The sequence below is a fragment of the Capricornis sumatraensis genome, chromosome 11, assembly GCF_032405125.1.
Source record: "Capricornis sumatraensis isolate serow.1 chromosome 11, serow.2, whole genome shotgun sequence".
Classification (NCBI taxonomy): Eukaryota; Metazoa; Chordata; class Mammalia; order Artiodactyla; family Bovidae; genus Capricornis; species Capricornis sumatraensis.
The window spans coordinates 33060343-33077721 of record NC_091079.1 but is presented as its reverse complement, the minus strand read 5'-3'; the positions used below and the strand labels follow the sequence as shown (position 1 = coordinate 33077721).

The window sequence follows — 17379 nt, the reverse complement described above, 5'->3', positions numbered from 1 at the left end:
TTTTTTTCCCCCATGATTTTTGCATGTACAGACTCCCTGTAAGTTTACTTAAAAAATTCATAAACGTGGTTGCCTCTGAGTTGGAACGGAAGTGCCAAAGGTGGGAAAGAGAATAAGTATGCATTACTTGTTCTTTTATAATATTTAAACCTTTAAATCACAGTATGGATTCCTTATTCAAAAAAATAAACTCTTGAACATACAAACAAATGTAAAAACAGACTATGTTCCTGTGTCCATCTTACCTTCTGATGTTTCTATATTGGTTCCCGTGAGTGAATGGTTGATTCTCAATGTGATTTTCTCTAAGAGCATTTATGATACGGTTGGAGGGTGTTTATGGTTAGTGGAGAGAAGCAGATTGATGGAAGTCTGTTGAAGGTGGGGAGGATGGAAATGCTTCAGAGGAAAATTCCTCCAGCCTCAGTCAGGAAAGGCCTGGGAGTGATGTGTCAGTAATTCCAGTAAATCAGTTAAGAAATAAACTGGACTCTTCATCTTGACACCTGACTGGAGTGGGAGTATCTAGGGGTATTAGGAGATTTGAACTGAATTTAGAGAATTTTTTTTTGTTTGTATTGAAGATAAGATGACTGTACACACCAGACTGACCCATGGCCACACAACTGAGATGCAGACTTTAAAAGGACGAGCTGCCTTTGTTCAGTACTTGCATGCAGTGGGACAGATGAGTCGTCATTTGGCTGGTCTCATCTCATGTAACCTTTAAACAATCATATCAAGTAACATCCCATTTTACCTGTGCAGAAATTAGGACCGCAGAGTTAGGGGTTGGTCAGTTGGCCAAGATGTGACAGATGATATGCTGAGGTCAGAAGATGGCACCAAGGACTCCGATTCCAAACCCTGGGCTCTACCTAACACTGCCTGGAAGAAAAGAAGCCACCAGAAACTGGCAAATAATTATTCTAAGGTAGTGGCTGTCAGACACTGGCTACATGAGAATCTCCTGCATAGCTTTTTTTTTTTTTTTTGCTTAACTTTTATTTTTTTTATTTATTTTTTCCTTTTTTAATATTAAAATCTTTAATTCTTCCATGCATTCCCAAACATAAAGCACGTATTGCTAAGCCCACGTTAGGGACGTTACATAGATAGTCTTGCTTAGGCTTCAGAGACAAAGCTAAAAACAGGCCTCTGACCTTGCTTCTAACCTGCCTGGACACTGCCCTGACTGTGAGAGACGGGGAGTGAGTGCCTCCTGTGAGTGCAAGACTGGCAGCACCACAGGTAAGATGGGAGGTGAATCTTGAGATGGTTAAGCCCCTGGAGGGGGGCTGGCCAACCAAGCCCCAGGCTTGATAACGTTCCAAGCTGTACAAGACAAACAGCATTAACATGAACCCAGGCTTGCAATTTGCTCACTTACTACATGACTACACACTTCTCTAACCAGAGAACGCAAAGCAGTGCAATACATGTTTCTGGAGCATGAAGTTTATTAAGACAGAACCAAGAGAAGAACCAAGGAGTGGGAATAACTATCCCCACCACCACCAACATGAAGAGAAGTGTAGGGGGTGGGGGACATGCCCCAGGGTACAGTCCAGTCTCTGAAGTTTCAGCCAGCAGGGGAGGAGGGGCAGCCAGGCCAGGGTGGTGCCTCTTCTGGTCGCCCAGACCACTCCAGAGCATCCTCTGAGCTGGCCAGGGTTTTGGATAGGAGGCTTTCCTGAAGGCGGTGGAGGTGCTGGATTTGAATCCCGTCATCCAGGTGGGAACATGACCAGGTCCCAGGGAGCTTGGCAGGTCATCCATTCACTATTTCCGGCTTCACTTTATTAGCCCTCTTGCTGGGCAGCCCACAGCAGAGATATCTGGAGAGACATCTCCATATTCTTCCAGCCACCCCCTTCTTTTTCTGGGTGAGGCCAGAGGGAGTGACTGGGGACATACTCTCGGGCTGCCCAACAAGGGTGGAGCTTCCTGTATCAGGCACATCCGGGAGGCAGTCGGTTCCTTCAGCGACTTTGCCATTGTTGTTATGGGTGCCACTGGTGTTGAGGGTGTCACAGGTGCCATGAGTGCCATCTGTGTCGTGGGTGCCCCTGGTGCCAGGGGTGAGGCAGCTGTTGCTGGTGGCACTGGTGTCACAGGTATCACGGTTGCCACGGGTGGCATGTACGTTGCAGGCCCCAGTAGGGTCCCGGGTGCTTGGGGCGGCACAGGTGAGGCTGGTGTCCCGGGTGCTTGGGGCGTCACAGGTGAGGCTGGGATCACAGGTGAGGCTGGTGTCCCGGGTGCTGCAGGCGTCATGGGTGAGGCTGTGATCCCAAGTGTGCCTGGTGTCCCGGGTGCTGCAGGGGTCACGGGTGAGGCTGGTTCCTCTGGTACCGCAGCTGTCGCAGGTGCTGATGGTGTGGCAGGCGCCCCTGGCGTCACTGGTGAGGCTGGTGTCACAGGTGTGGCTGCTGTCACGCCTGCTGCAGGTGCGGCAGGGGAGCCTGGTCCCGCACGTGGCGTGGCGGTCACCGGCGTGATCGGCGGCTCGGGCGCTGCTCTCAACATGGGTGTTGCGGGTGGAGGGGGCTGGGCTGGGGCTGATGGTCCTCACCCCCGGGCAGGGTGGGGGAGTGGCAGGCTCTCTGGTCTTCTCTCTTGACTCCTGGTTCTCCTGCTGCTCAGTGGTCTCCCAAAGCCAGGCGGGAATAAGGATGGACTCCTCAGGGCTGGCGGGAGGCATATGTTCTTGGCTGGTGAGGTCGGAGGAGACGGCCGGCCTCACCTTGATGGTGCGGACCCTCATCTTGGGTTCATTCCTGTCACTGACGCTGCTTGTGTGTAAGCCCTGGATTAGGTCCCTGCACCAGCCCAGTATCATCGCCACTGTCACCCCAGGGTGCTCACCACAGGCTGGTGGGTGGGGCTCCTCCTGGCCCATGTTCACCCATGCATGCTGCCCAACGTCAGCTAGTGTGCCTCTGTCGGTAGGCTTGAGCGTTAGCATTCTTTCCAGTAAGTCTGCGATGTTGGTGGATAAATATTTGGGCACATGGTACTGCCCGCTAAGCACACACTGCCGCAGCTCCCAGAAGTCTTGTCCCCTGAAGGGGAGGGATCCAGTTACCATGGTGTACAGGACGACGCCGAGGCTCCACACATCCACCTCTGGGCCTGTGTAAGGCATCCCCAGGAAGAGTTCTGGGGCCATGAACGCGGGGCTGCCGCAGAAAGTATCGAGCTCATTTCCTGGGTGCCACTGGTTGCTAAGGCCGAAGTCTGAGATTTTTATGTTGTTGTCGGCGTCAAGGAGGAGGTTGCCCAGCTTCAAATCCCGGTGCGCCACGCCCCGCTGGTGGCAGTGCTGCAGAGCCGAGACCAGCTGGCAGAACGGGCCTCGGGCTTCCCCCTCCGTCATGCGGCCTTTGGCCTCCAAGTATGTTTGCAAGTCTCCCCCGCTGACGTACTCCATTACGATAAACAGAGTCTCCTCAGTGTCGATCACTTCCAATAGCTTAACAATATTTGGGTGGTTTACAGTTCTCAGGCTGTCAACCTCTCAAAACTGCTTCTTGACACTGGAGAGGCTCTGATTTGTCTTTTGGATGACCTTGATGGCTACCAGTCCCATGGTCAGAGCACGCCAGGCCAACTTCACTTTGGTGAAGTGGCCTTCACCAATTGTTTCAAGGATCTCATAATGCTTTATACGAGCAATCTTGTTAGTGGAGATGGCCATGAGGTCCTGTATCCCTAACTATACTAACTACCACTAAGCTATACTAATTACCTAACTATACTAACTGTACCACTAACTATACTCACTACCGCTAAGCCCTCACTAAGAATGCGAACTGTTCCATCAAGACTGCGTATGCTAACAGTGCTAAAATCTACCCTAATGCTCACAACTATACTAACAGTGCTAACACTAACTATGCCAGTAAACTCTTAACTATACCAACTTACGCTAAGTATACCAAGGATACTAACAGTGCTAACACTAACTATACTATCTATGCTAAGAAACTACTAGCTATACCAACTATGCTAACAATAGCAATGATACTGTCTATACTAATACTGGCAACACTAACTAAAAAGAAAATAATAAGATAAATGAGCAAAAGAACTAAGGGAAAAAAAATGGTAAAAAACAGAAAAAAATGAGGAGGAGAAACTAAAACTGAAAGAAAAAAATGATCAGACAAATTTAAAAAAATGAGAAAAAGACAAAGGAAAAAGAGAAAAATAAAAACGAGTAAAAGGAAAAAATCAACAAAATGGCAAAAACACAGAAAAAAGCCTGCTAACTCTAGGTCCAGCCGTCAGGTCACCAAAATCAGCTTCCTGGGCTCTGTGGACAAAAACCTGTACCCAGCTGGGGTCTTATAAAGGGTTTTTTGTGAGTTTCATCACAGTGATGCCCTGTGAGGTCAGAGCAAGAAATGGACCAATTGTGGCTGGGGATAAACCCAGTGGTTTTCTTCCTTTTCAGCTTCAAGGCCCCTTTACACTTAGGCAAAAGGTCCCAAAGAGAGTTTTCTTTAAATATATTAGAGACTGGTATGCACTTTGTTAGAAATGAAAATCTGTAGGAGGCTTCAGCAACTTTTTCATTTCTAGTTTGAAAATCAGTAATAATTTAAAAGACCTCATAATGTCGACACTTGAAATATTCAATTCCTTTTCCTTAAACTCTGGTCGCAAAGTGATGATTTAACTGGCTTGATGAAACTGTAGGAAAATGTTCTATTGTGTGAGACACTGGTAAAGCACATTATTAATGTTTATGAAGCTGAGAGAATATTTGCCAGGAGTATCAAGAGGAGATTTCTCATCGGGAGCCTCAGAAGTCAGATGACATGGGTCAGTGTCTTTGAAATGTTGAAGGAAAGAAGCCGTTAAGCAAGAATCCTGTGTTTAGCGAAACTGTCTTTTGAAAATAAAACAGTGACTGAGGCATTCCCAATTCATGAGAGTTGCGAGAAGTCCTTCAGGTTGGAATGAAAGATCCTCAGCAGTAACCCTGAGCCTTAGGAAGAGATGAAGATCTCTGGTAAAAGGAGATAAATGGACGATTAGAAAAGTGAGGGCTACACTGCTGTAATTAACATGGATAACCAGCAGGGCCCTACTGTATAGCGCAGGGAATTCGACCGACTGATATGTGGCAGCCTGGATGGGAGAGGAGTTTGGGAGAGAATGGATACAAGTGTTATGTATGGCTGAGTTCCTTTTCTGGCCATCGGAAATTAGTACAGTATTGTCAGTCAGCTACGTTATTGTTGTTCAGTCACCTAGTCATGTCCCACTCTGCAACCCCATGGACTACAGCACTCCAGGCTCCCTGTCCCTCAGTCAGTCAGTTCAGTCGCTCAGTCGTGTCCGACTCTTTGTGACCCCATGGACTGCAGCAAACCAGGCCTACCTGTCGATCACCGACTCTCAGAGTTTACTTAAACTCTTGTGTCGGTGATGCCATCCAACCATCACATCCTCTGATGCCCTCTTCTCCTTCTGCCCTCAATCTTTCCTAGCATCAGTGACTTTTCCAATGAGTTGGCTGTTTGCATCAAGTGACCAAAATACTGGAGCTTCAGCTTCAGCATCAGTCCTTCCAACGAATATTCAGGGTTGATTTTCCTTAGGACTGAATAGTTTGATCTCCTGACTGTCCACAGGACTGTCAGGAGTCTTCTCCAGCACCATAGTTCAAGGACATCAATTCTTTGGTGCTCTTCCTTCTTTCAGTCCAGGTCTCACAACCTTTGGGAAGAGCAGAGCCTTTACTATACGGACCTTTGGTGGCAGAGTAACGTCTCTGCTTTTGAACACACTGTCTAGACAAAAAGATATGACACAGAAGGATGAGTATAAAATTAGAAGCTTAGAAAAAAGAAATTGAAAAGCTAGTACTATTGTGACTTTGATTTGTAGCCCCACTTTTTGTTTTTAATTTGAGACTAATATATAGCAACCATTTCGAATGCCTTTTTGTTTGTTTCATTTGGGGGAGAAATCTGATTGGTCTCTAAAATGAATGTATGTGTCTGGCCTCAAGGATAGCATTTGGGAATCTTTGTCCTCTGATATGAAGGTAAACCAGGGTCAGGTCCCTTTGAATGCAGCAGCTAAATAACAGAAGCTACAAAATAAACTCATGTGAGGCAATAACATTAAGAGCAGGCTTCAAGAAAAGGAAGTGAGGAACACTAGTAATAGGTGCAGAAAAGTCTCAGAACCTGAATTCCAGATACGGCCTTGAATAATATTACAGTAAAAAATATCTGGGAAAAATGAAGGGTGTGTGGGATCTTGTATTAGTAAATCTGTGTGCATATGTGCCAAGTCGCTTCAGTCACGTCCAACTCCTTGCAGCGCTTTGGACTGTAGCCCACCAGGCTCCTCTGTCCATGGGATTCTCCAGGCAAGAGTACTAGAGTAGGTTGCCATGCCCTCCCTCCAGGGTATCTTCCCAGCCCAGGAATTGAACCAGCATCTCTTGTGTCTCCTGCGTAGGCAGGCAGGTTCTTTACCACTAGTGCCACCTACTAAGCCCTAATAGTCTGCAGGGAACTGTAACAGAAAAGGACACACTTTGTGCGTTAAACAGTAGAACTTTATATTTTTTCACAGTTCTAGAGGGTTGCCGTCTCTGGGGTCGCACAGAGTCGGTCACGACTGAAGCAACTTAGCAGCAGCAGAGGGTTGAAGTCCACAATCAAGATTTTGTCAGGGTTGGTTTGCATCAGACTTCTCTTACTGTCTTGTAGACGGCCACCTTCTATTGTTATTGTTGTTTAGTTGCTAAGTCATGTCCGACTCCTCTGCAACCCCAGGGACAGGACTGTAGCCCGCCAGGCTCCTCTGTTGAGTCCTCACATAACCTCTTCGCTGTGTACACACAAAGACAGACTATTCTGGTGTCTCTTCCTCTCCTTATAAGGACACTTCCTGTTGGATTCAGGCCCCACCCTTTGGCCTCATTTAACTACTAACTTCCTTATAGACCCTATCTCCAAATACAGTCAAATTAGTGGTTAGGGCTTCAGTATATACATTTTGAGGGGAAACAGTTCGGTCTATACATTTCATCTTTTGCCCACCCCCACCCAGATTCATGTCCTTGTCATGTGCTATTAAAATACACTCACCTCATCTCGACATCCCTAGAAGTCTTAAGCCATTCCAACATCGATTCCCAGTCCAAAGTCTCTTTAAAATGTCACCTGATATGGTATGGGTGAGAAGTGATGTGTAAAATTAACCCTCACAGGACCCATAAAGAAAAATATAACACATTGTTGAAACACAAATAACAGAAAAGTTGAACAAGCAAAGGCATTCTCAGTGCTATAAAGGAGTCCAGTCCCTTAAATGAACTGGATCATGTACCTCCAATTCAGATTGCTGTGGAATTCTTTCTCTCAGAACTTAAGAGAATTTTGACATTCCTATGGGAGAATGAGTGAGGACAGGAGATTTTGAGAAAAACGCATTATTAGAAGTATAGGAAGACCTTCCTTATCTGATTTCAAAGTGTCCTGCAAAGGTGTTGGAAGTAAACTAGTGCAGCATCAGTGCAGAATAGACATAGGTCGTGGAGTATGATTAGATACAGAAACAGATCCATGTTAAGTGAGTAAAGTTAAAAAGCAGTTAATCGTAGAGGGAAGAAGAGTTTTATAAAACGAACAGTATTAAACCAGAGAAAGGTTTTTTATAGACATTACAGATGACCTAAATAAATGAAAAGGCATCATATATTGATAGATCACAAACTTAGTATTATTCACATGACAGCAAATTGATCTACAGATTCAACACAATCCCAGCATCTTTGCAGAAATTGATGAGCTGATCCTAACATTCTTATGGAAATATAGAGACCCAGGATAGCCAAAACAATTTAGAAAAAGAACAAAGTTGGAGGACTGAGACTTCTCAATTTTAAAATATACTACAAAGATGTAAAAGCCAGAACAGTATGGTACTAACGTGGGCTTCCCTGGTGGCTCCGTGGTAAAGAACCCAGCTGCCAATGCAGGAGATACGGGTTTGATCCCTGGGTTGGGAAGATTCTTGGAGAAGAAAATGGCAACCCATCCCAGTATTCTCCAGCCTGGGAAACTGCATGGGCAGAGGAGCGTGGTGGGCTACAGTCTATGGGTTCACAAAGAGTCAGATATGACTTAATGACTAAACAACAGCAATAAGACCATTTTGGGATTTGGGGTATGTATGTATTTCACTTCTTCTTTTGAAAGAATTTAGGGCTATAGAAACTGGAAAAATCATACACAATTCTCACATGCCTTCAACCAGCTTCTACTCATGTGAATATCTTATACATTACAGTGATTAAAATCAGGAAATTAGCACTGATGCAGTAGTTGTTATAGACCATATTTGAATTTTGTCAATTGTTCCGCTAGACTGGATTAGTCCTTTTTCCAGTCTAGGATCCAGTCTAGACTTCTTGATTAACTTGGCTATCTGTCTTTTTAGTCTCTCCAATCTGTGAAATCTTTGGTCTTTTGTTACTTTTTTTCATTCCCAGTTCATGAGAGCTGCGAGAATTCTCCGCCACCTGACCTTCCTGAGCCGGGAGTCCTTCAGGTTGGAATGAAAGATCCTCAGCAGTAAACCTGAGCCTTAGGAAGAGAAGAAGATCTCTGGTAAAAGGAGATGAATGGATTATTAGAAAAGCGAGGGCTACACTGCTATAATTAACATGGATAACCAGCAAGGCCCCACTGTACAGCTCAGGGAACTCTGCTCAGTGATATGTGGCAGCCTGGATGGGAGAGGAGTTTGGGGGAGAATGGATACACGTGTATGTATGGCTGAGTTCCTTTGTTGTCCACCTGAAATTATCACATTGTTCATTAGCCATGTTGTTGTTGTTTAGTCACTTTGGTGTATCCGACTCTTTGTGACCTTTGGATGGCAGCATGCCAGGCCTCCCTGTCCCCCACCATCTCCTGAAGTTTGCCCACGTTCATATCCATTGTGCCAGTGATGCCATCCAGCTATCAAATCCTCTGACGCCCTCTTCTGCTTCTGCTGTCAATCTTTCCCAGCTTCAGGGACCTTTCCAATGAGTTAGCTGTTTGCATCAGGTGACGAAAATACTGGAGCTTCAGTATCAGCCCTTCCAAGGAGTATTCAGGGTTGATTTCCATTAAGATTGACTGGTTTGATCTCTTGGCTGTCCACAAGACTCCCAGGAGTATTCTCCAGCACCACAGTTTGAGGGCATCAATGCTTTTGCACTCTGCCTTCTTTACAGTCTAGCTCTCACAACCATACGTGACCACTGGGAAGGCTCTACAGACCTTTGTCGACGGAGTAACATCTCTGCTTTTCAACAGACAAAAAGATACGACACTGAAAGATGAGCATAAAAGTTTTTAAAAAAGAAAAGCTAATACTATTGTAACTTTGATTTGAAGCTCCAGTTTTTGTTTTCAATTTGATTTGAGTCTAGTATATAATAAACTTTTCTAATATTTTATTTTTAATTTTGGGGGAATATCTGATTGGTCTCTAAAATAAATGCATGTTTCTGACCTCAAGGATAGCATTTGTAAGTCTCCTCCAATATGAAGGTAAACCAGGGTCAGATCCCTTTGAATGCATCAGCTAAGTGACAGAAGCTACAGAATGAAATGATGTGAGGCAATAAATAGCAATGAGAGCAGACTTCAAGAAATGGAACGGACGAACACTAGCGATACTTGCAGTAAGGTCTCTGAACCCGTATTCCGGATACCACCTTGAATAATATAGTAAAAAATATCCAGTAAAATTTTTTGTGAAATGTGTAGACCCTGTATTAGTAATGGTGTGTGTGCATATGTGCTAAGTCACTTCAGTCATGTCCAACTCTTTGTATCCCTATAGACTATATAGCCCACCAGGCTCTTCTGTCTTTGGGATTCTCCAGTCAAGAATCCTGTAGCTTGCCATGCCTGCCTCCAGGGGATCTTCCCAGCCCAGGAATTGAATCAGCATCTCTTGTGTCACCTGCTTTGGCAGGCGGGTTCTTTACTGCTAACGCTACCTAGTAAGCCCAAATAGTCTGCAGGGCACTGTAACAGAAAAACACACTGGGTGCCTTAAACAGCAGAAATTTATGTTTTTTCACAGTTCTAAAGATTTAAGTCCAAAATCAAGGTGTTGTCAGGGTTGGTTTCGATCAGACTACTCTTACTGGCTTCTACACAGCCGCCTTCTAGCATTGTTGTTGTTAAGTCACTGAATGATGTCTGACTCCTCTGCAACCCCATGGACAAGACTGTAGCCCACCAGGCTCCTCTGTCTATGTCGTCACATAACCTCTTCTCTGTGTACACACAAAATGAGGCTGTTCTGATGTCTCTTCCTCTCCTTATAAGGACACTTCCTATTGAATGAAGGCCCCACTCTTTGGCCTCATTTAACCACTAACCTCCCTATAGAGCCTGTCTCCAAATAGAGTCACACTGGTGCCTAGGGCTTCAGAATATACATTTTGAGGGAAAACAGTTTGGTCTACAGCATTCTGCCTTTAGTTCCCCCAATTCACGTCCATCCTCATGGGCTATTAAAATACAGTAATCTCAGTATCCCTTAGATGTCTTAAGCCATTCCAACATTGATTCCAAGTCTAAAGTCTCATTAAAATATCACCTGATCAGGTATGGTGAGAAGTGATGCATAAAATTAACCCTCACAGGACCCATAAAGAAAATATAACACTTTCTTGAACCATAAATAACATAAAAGTTGAACAAGTAAAGGTTCTCTCAGTGCTATAATGGAGCCTATTCCATTAAATGCACTGAAATAGTTATTTCCAATTCAGATTGCTGTAGAATTCTTTTTTTCAGAACTTAAGATAATTTTGATATTCATATGGAGAATGAGTGAGGACAAGAGATTTTGAGAAGAGCAAATTATTGGAAGTATAGAAAGACTTCCCTTATCTGATGTCAAAGGGTCCTGCAAAGCTGTTATAAGTAAAATAGAGCAGCATCAGTGCATTTTGAGTAGACATGAGTCAACTCAAAATAGACATGAGTCATGGAGTATAATTAGAGTCCAGAAACAGACCCATGTTAAATGAGTTTAAAGTTCAAAAGCAGTTGATCATAGAGGGAAGAGTTTTAATAAGTAAAAAGTATAAAACCATAGGAAAGTTTTAAGGATATGAAGGAAGACTTACTAAATAAATGAAAATACATCATATATTGATGGATCACAAAACTTAATATTATTCACATGACAGAAAATTGATCTGCAGACTCAACAGAATGCCTATCAAAACCCTAACTTCTTGCAGAAATTGACAAGCTGATCATAACAATCACATGGAATTATAAAGGACCCACGATAGCCAAAACAATCTATAAAAAAAGAACAAAGAGGGCTCAGACTTCTCAGTTTCAGAACTTACTACAAAACTGTAATAATCAAGACGGTATGGTACTAACTTGGGCTTCCCTGGTAGTTTAGTGGTAAAGAACCTGCCTCCCAATGTAGGAGACGTGGATTTGATCCCTGGGTCAGGAAGATCCCTGGAGAAGGAAATGGCAACCCACTGCAATATTCTTGCCTGGGAAATTCCATGGACAAATGACCCTGTTAGGCTATAATCCATGGGATCTGAAAGAGTCAGACACAATTTAGTGACTAAACAACAAAAATAAGACCATCTCCACTTATGGAAACTTGAAAAATAGCACAAAATTCCCATGTACCTTCAACCAGCTTCTACTAATGTGGGTATCTTACACATTACAGTGATTAAAGTCAGGAAATTAACATGGATGTACTAGTTATTATAGACCATATTTGAATTTTACCAGTTATTCCACCGGACTGGATCAGTCTTTTTTCCAGTCCAGGATCCAGTCTAGACTCCTTCTTTAACTTGATTATCTGTCTTTTTTAGTCTCTCTGTGAAATCCTTGGTCTTTCATTCCTTTTTTTTTTTCCTTTCTCCCTTTCCTTCCTTCTCTCTTCTGTCCTTCCTTTTACCTTTTTTTCTTTCCTTCTTTTCAATGGCTTTGACATTTTTGAGGAGTACTACCAGGTAGTTATTGGGCTTCCCTGCTGGCTCAGTGGTAAAAAATTCACCCGCGAATGCATGAGATGTGGGTTTGATACCTGGGTGGGGAAGATCCCCTGGAGAGGGACGTGGCAACCCACTCCTGTATTCTTGCCTGGGAAACCCATGAACAGAGGAGCCTGATGGGCTATAGTCCATGGGGTTGCAGAGTTGGACACAACTTAGCAACTAAACAACAACCTAGTAGTTACCTTATCAAGTGTCCCTCAGTCTGCATTTGTCTGATTAGAAGGGATAAGGCATTTTTGGCAAGACCACTACTGAAGTGATGTTATGACCTTTATCTTTCTCTGTGCATCATTTCAGCAGGTGCATGAGTGCAGTTTGTGTCATTAATGAGATCGATTTTGATCACTTGGTTAAGGTGCTGAATGATAGAATTATTCACTGTAAATGTGTTTTCACATTTGTCATGAATAAATATCTTGTGGGGAGATACTTTGAGACTATTCAAATATCCTGTTTCTCATCTCACTTTTGCCCATTAACTTTAGCATCCTTCAGTGATATTACTTTTCCACAACAATATTCACTGTGATGTTTGCTATTGGTCATTTTTAATTTTCATCATTCCTTATAAAATTGTTAATTGAATTCTACTGTAAGGAAGAGCAAGTCCTTCATCTCCACTTATTTATTGTTCATTTATTTTTTGTATTAGTATGGATTCATAGATATTTATTTTAGCCTACAGGTTATAATCTGTTACTACTTTTATTTATTTTGTTGCTCAAACTGTCCCAGATTTAGTCGGTGTGAGCTTTAGTCCCTGTGTCTTTCTCAACATGTTCACATCATTTATTGAATATTTCCTTCTTAATTTTCGGTGCCATAATATTCCAGGCTCATTTTATACATGTAATTTTTAATGCTCCTGTCCTCTAATTTCCTACATCTTCAAGGATCTCTATTTCCTTTTATCAAATATACTTAGAAACTGAAAGATGTCCACTAGATATCCTGTTTTTGCTGCTGAGATGTTATTGCTTCTAAGATTTCTCAGGAAAGATAGCTTTAAACAGTATGTATTTACTTATTAATGTAAGGGATGCATATATATATTTCTGTGTCTATCTATGCACACACACACATATTAAAACTATGAGTTCATACTAATAGTTCTAATCCCAGTCCCACATCACTGGATTTATGGTCACTTTCTCCCTTTCCTTATTTATAGCTCCTTTCTTTGACCGGGAGAAACTTGGCCCTCATTTTTCACCTCATATTTACTTACTATAATCCAAGTATATGTGTAAACTAGTTTCTGAATTTCTAACTCACACCCTTGCATCACAAACAAATGTACTAATGTTAAAGAAAAAATACTCAATGATGTGTGTTACGGATGGTAAGACAGACTTTGTTCAGGACCATCATGGTAGGTGGAGGGACCACTGTAGTGGGATTTTACAGTGGAGTCACGAGATTGGGCTCAACTCTGTGTACAACATGGGCCAACGGGAATTTGTAGCCAAAGAATAAGGCAGTGGTTAAGAAAACATTAGGGGAAGGGGGGCATCTGGCTAAATCATCTAACAGGATTCTTGCTATAACATACTCTACAAAAAACAGTTTAGATAGCTCTTTTTCACTTAAAAATCAGATCATTAAAGTCATTCCATACCAATTCGGGGAAATTGCACCTCCCCCCCCCCCCCCACACACACACACACCTCTCTTTTTTAATGGCTACCTAGCATCCAGTGTATGGATGGACTATAGTTTAGTCAATAACTCTTCAATTTATGGACATTTAGGTTGTTTCCAGTATTTTGCATATGAAAGCAATGCTACAACAAAAAATGTTCATATTTATTTTCACATTTTTGAAGGCGTAGCTGTTGGGTAAGTTACTAGAAGTGAAGTTGCTGAGTCAAAATGTTGGTGCATATAAAATTTTGTTAAGTATCTCCAAATTCCCTTCCAGATGGAGCACACCAATTTTGATTTCCACCAGCAATGTTTGAAAGAAACTGTCTCCTCTGGGGATTTATTTAACGGTCAGAGACTTGGCCACATAAACTTCTGGGATACAGACTTTTTAAAATTCAGTGTAATATTGTTGAAATATTTTCTTGCTTTGTTCCCCTATATGTGTAAGCCAACAGTTTATTTAAACTGTGACTTTGGTCAAGGTACTTAACAAATAAAACTTGGCTTTATTGTCTAAAAATATGTAACATAATAAAACTTCTTTTTAAAAACTTTTTTAAGATAGCGAATGAGATTCTGTGTGTAGGGAGTGTAATACATCCCAAATGAAAACTTGGGATGAGTGAAGTGCTTCGTAAATACATAGTGAAATAAAGTATTTAGTTTTGTCCTGGCATCTTTGCAGAGCACAAATGCCTGAATAAAATGACTCTTCTTCATGGTAGTTCTCCTATGTTTGTGCTGGGAGATATTAGTACCTGTCCTTTCCTTTAAATTTTGGGACCCCCAATTGTAGCACGGCATCATGTTCAAATATTTACTCAAGAATGTGGTACATCTTGATTTAGCTATTTGTCCAAAATATCTACCAAATCCAATATCTCTTCTCTGTCCCCAAGACACTTCCTTAATCGAGGGCCTCATCTATGACCTGGTCTTGGGTCTTCTAACAGTTCTCCTGCCTCTGGGCTCACTTCTCCAACTCCTCTGCACAGTTTCTGGAGGATTCCACTGTAATCTGTTATGTGTAATTTCCATTTTTAAAAGCCTTTCTTTGACTCTACATGACTTAGGGATTTAAAAGTCCATAAGTATATTTGCCTTTTCTAAAAGAAGCAATGGAAACAGTGACAGACTTTACTTTTAGGGGTTCCAGAATCACTGCAGATGGTGACTGCAGCCATGAAAATAAAAAATGCTTGGTCCTTGGAATAAAAGTTATGACAAATCTAGACAGCATATTAAAAAGCAGAGACATTACTTTGCCAACAAAGGTCCAGCTAGACAAAGCTATGGTTTTTCCAGTAGTCACATATGGATGTGAGAGTTGAACTATAAAGAAAGCTGAGCGCTGAAGAATTGATGCTTTTGAACTGTGGTGTTGGAGAAGACTCTTGAGAGTCCCTTGGACTGCAAGGAGATCCAACCAGTCCATTCTGAAGGAAATCAGTCCTGGGTATTCATTGGAAGGACTGATGCTGAAGCTGAAACTCCAGTACTTTGGCCACCACATGCGAAGAGTTGACTCATTGGAAAAGGTCCTAATGCTGAGCAAGATTGAAGGCAGGAGGAGAAGGGGATGACAGAGAATGAGATGGTTGGATGGTATCAGCGACTGAATTGACATGAGTTTGAGCAAACACTGGGAGTTGGTGATGGACAGGGAGGCCTGGCATGCTGCAGTCCATGGGGTTGCAAAATGTCAGACACCACTGAGTGACTGAACTGAAGATATTCCTTGGGCTTTCCCACCAGTAAGCTTTCTGGCATGTTTTTCCATTGGCCTGGAATTCCCTGCCTGATCTTTCAGCCTGGTGAAATCCTTGTGAAATTTTAGCCTTGAGAAGGCATCCCCGACTCTGCTTGCTAATGCCAATGGCACTTTGAATCTCCACCCTAGCTCTTAAGAACTGTATTAAACTGAGCCATCTTTTCTGCCCTGGCCCTGCTTAGACCTGAAGTACAAAATCTAGGTTTCGATTATCCTTGTTTCATCTACCAGGTTATATTGCCTTAATCTTTCTTGTTCTCTATCAGTCTTTTGAGCCAGACTTCCAGGCACTTGAGAGCAACAGTGATGGTTTAATCATCTTACAATCTGTTAGACCACACACAGAACCTGGTCCAGAGTGACTGATGGATTGATGGATTGATGCATGCTGCTGAGTGTGTTTGCTGTGGGCTGTGGGGTCAGGGAAGAGAGACTCCAGTTTTCAAAAGCAGAAGTCTGTTCTCCACACTGATGGGACAGGCATGACTTGCTCCCACCTGTTTTATTTCTTTCCTCCTATGCAAGGTCAAGGCTCCCAAGACCAGGCTGCTTGTACCAAAACTGCTGTGTTCTTTTCTGTGCTGCCTTAATGAGTGCTCATCCGTGCCTCTTTCACATGAAGTGTTGAAGTTATTTTAATCTTGTTAGTCTTAGTGGTTTTTTTTTTTTTTTCCGAGTAGTCAGCCGAACACCAATCCATGTGTCTTACACCAGTGGTTCTCATTTATTTTCTTCTCCTAGTGCCTTATCCTATAGTAAATTTGAGAATTTGTCAGACTAGAGCCTGGAGGAATGTAAAAAGGGGTCAGAAGTCTTTAGAGCTCACCAGCGCAGCCGTCTCTCTTCCTCTTAGCCAAGCAAACTCACTCATTAGAAGTGAGATAATCAGAACTGCATTAGAGGAAGCCTACCCCTTCACCATACACAGGAATATAGTTTCATATTAAAGATCAATTTAGACATCATTAAAGTGCATGTATTAGGATTGCAAGGATAAGTGCTTTGGAAAGTGTTATCTAAAGAAGGTGATATTAATCTTCCTTATCAAAGAGAGGACTTATAGCAACATGGTCATCTTGGGGATGGTCAGCGACTTCAGGAGATGCTTGTGCTCAGGTTATGTTGCTTAGAGTTTGAAAAATACAAAAGTTGTTAATGCACCTACTGTTCAACTTTAGCAGATTTAACTTTTCCTCGTTTGTTTCAGATGACTTCATTTAAAGATAGAATGAGAGAGAGAGACAGCTCAAAAGTCACCTTCTTGTCCTTAATTTTTCACCCTTTAACCAACCATTGGGTTTCCTAGGTGGCACTAGTGGTAAAGAACCAACCTGCCAATACAGGAGACATAAGAGACACAAGTTCAATCGCTGGATCGGGAAGATCCCCTGGAGAAGGAAATGGCAACCCACTCCAGTATTCTTGCCTGGAGAATCCCATGGACAGAGGAGCCTGGTGAGCTATGGTCCATGGGGTCACAAAGAGTCAGACACAACTGAAACGACTTAGCACAGCACGCAACCGGCTATTAACCCAACTTTAGAAAAATGAGTGATAGAAAAGCAGTGTCTCAACAGTCTGTAGAAAACTAAAGAAGGAAAAAGCAGTCAAATCTACATATATATATGCAACATTTGCCTTATTTATATACACTAAAATATGTAGTTTTTTTTTGTTTTTTTAAGTGAAAATAGACAGCATTCTCTTTTTAGCATGAGCTCAGGTTTGGCCTGAGAAACCACATGAATGCTGTGAAGAGGCTTGTCCTGATTTTTGGAGTAGTAATCAGTGAGGAAAGGACCCTGGACTGGGAGTCAGGCCCTGGGTCTGACTCTGCCATCATTCTGAGGGGGCAAGATTGAGTCACAAATAT

The 17379-nt window shown here is 42.7% G+C and overlaps 1 protein-coding gene across 1 annotated transcript; it reads right to left on the bottom strand.

Moving 5' to 3' along the window:
• Positions 1-1771: 1771 nt before the first annotated feature.
• LOC138088290 (serine/threonine-protein kinase MARK2-like) lies at positions 1772-3700 on the bottom strand. Its single transcript, XM_068983414.1, is given in 1 exon segment — positions 1772-3700. A coding segment is annotated over 1 exon segment (1929 nt).
• Between the last annotated feature and the right edge of the window lie 13679 nt (positions 3701-17379).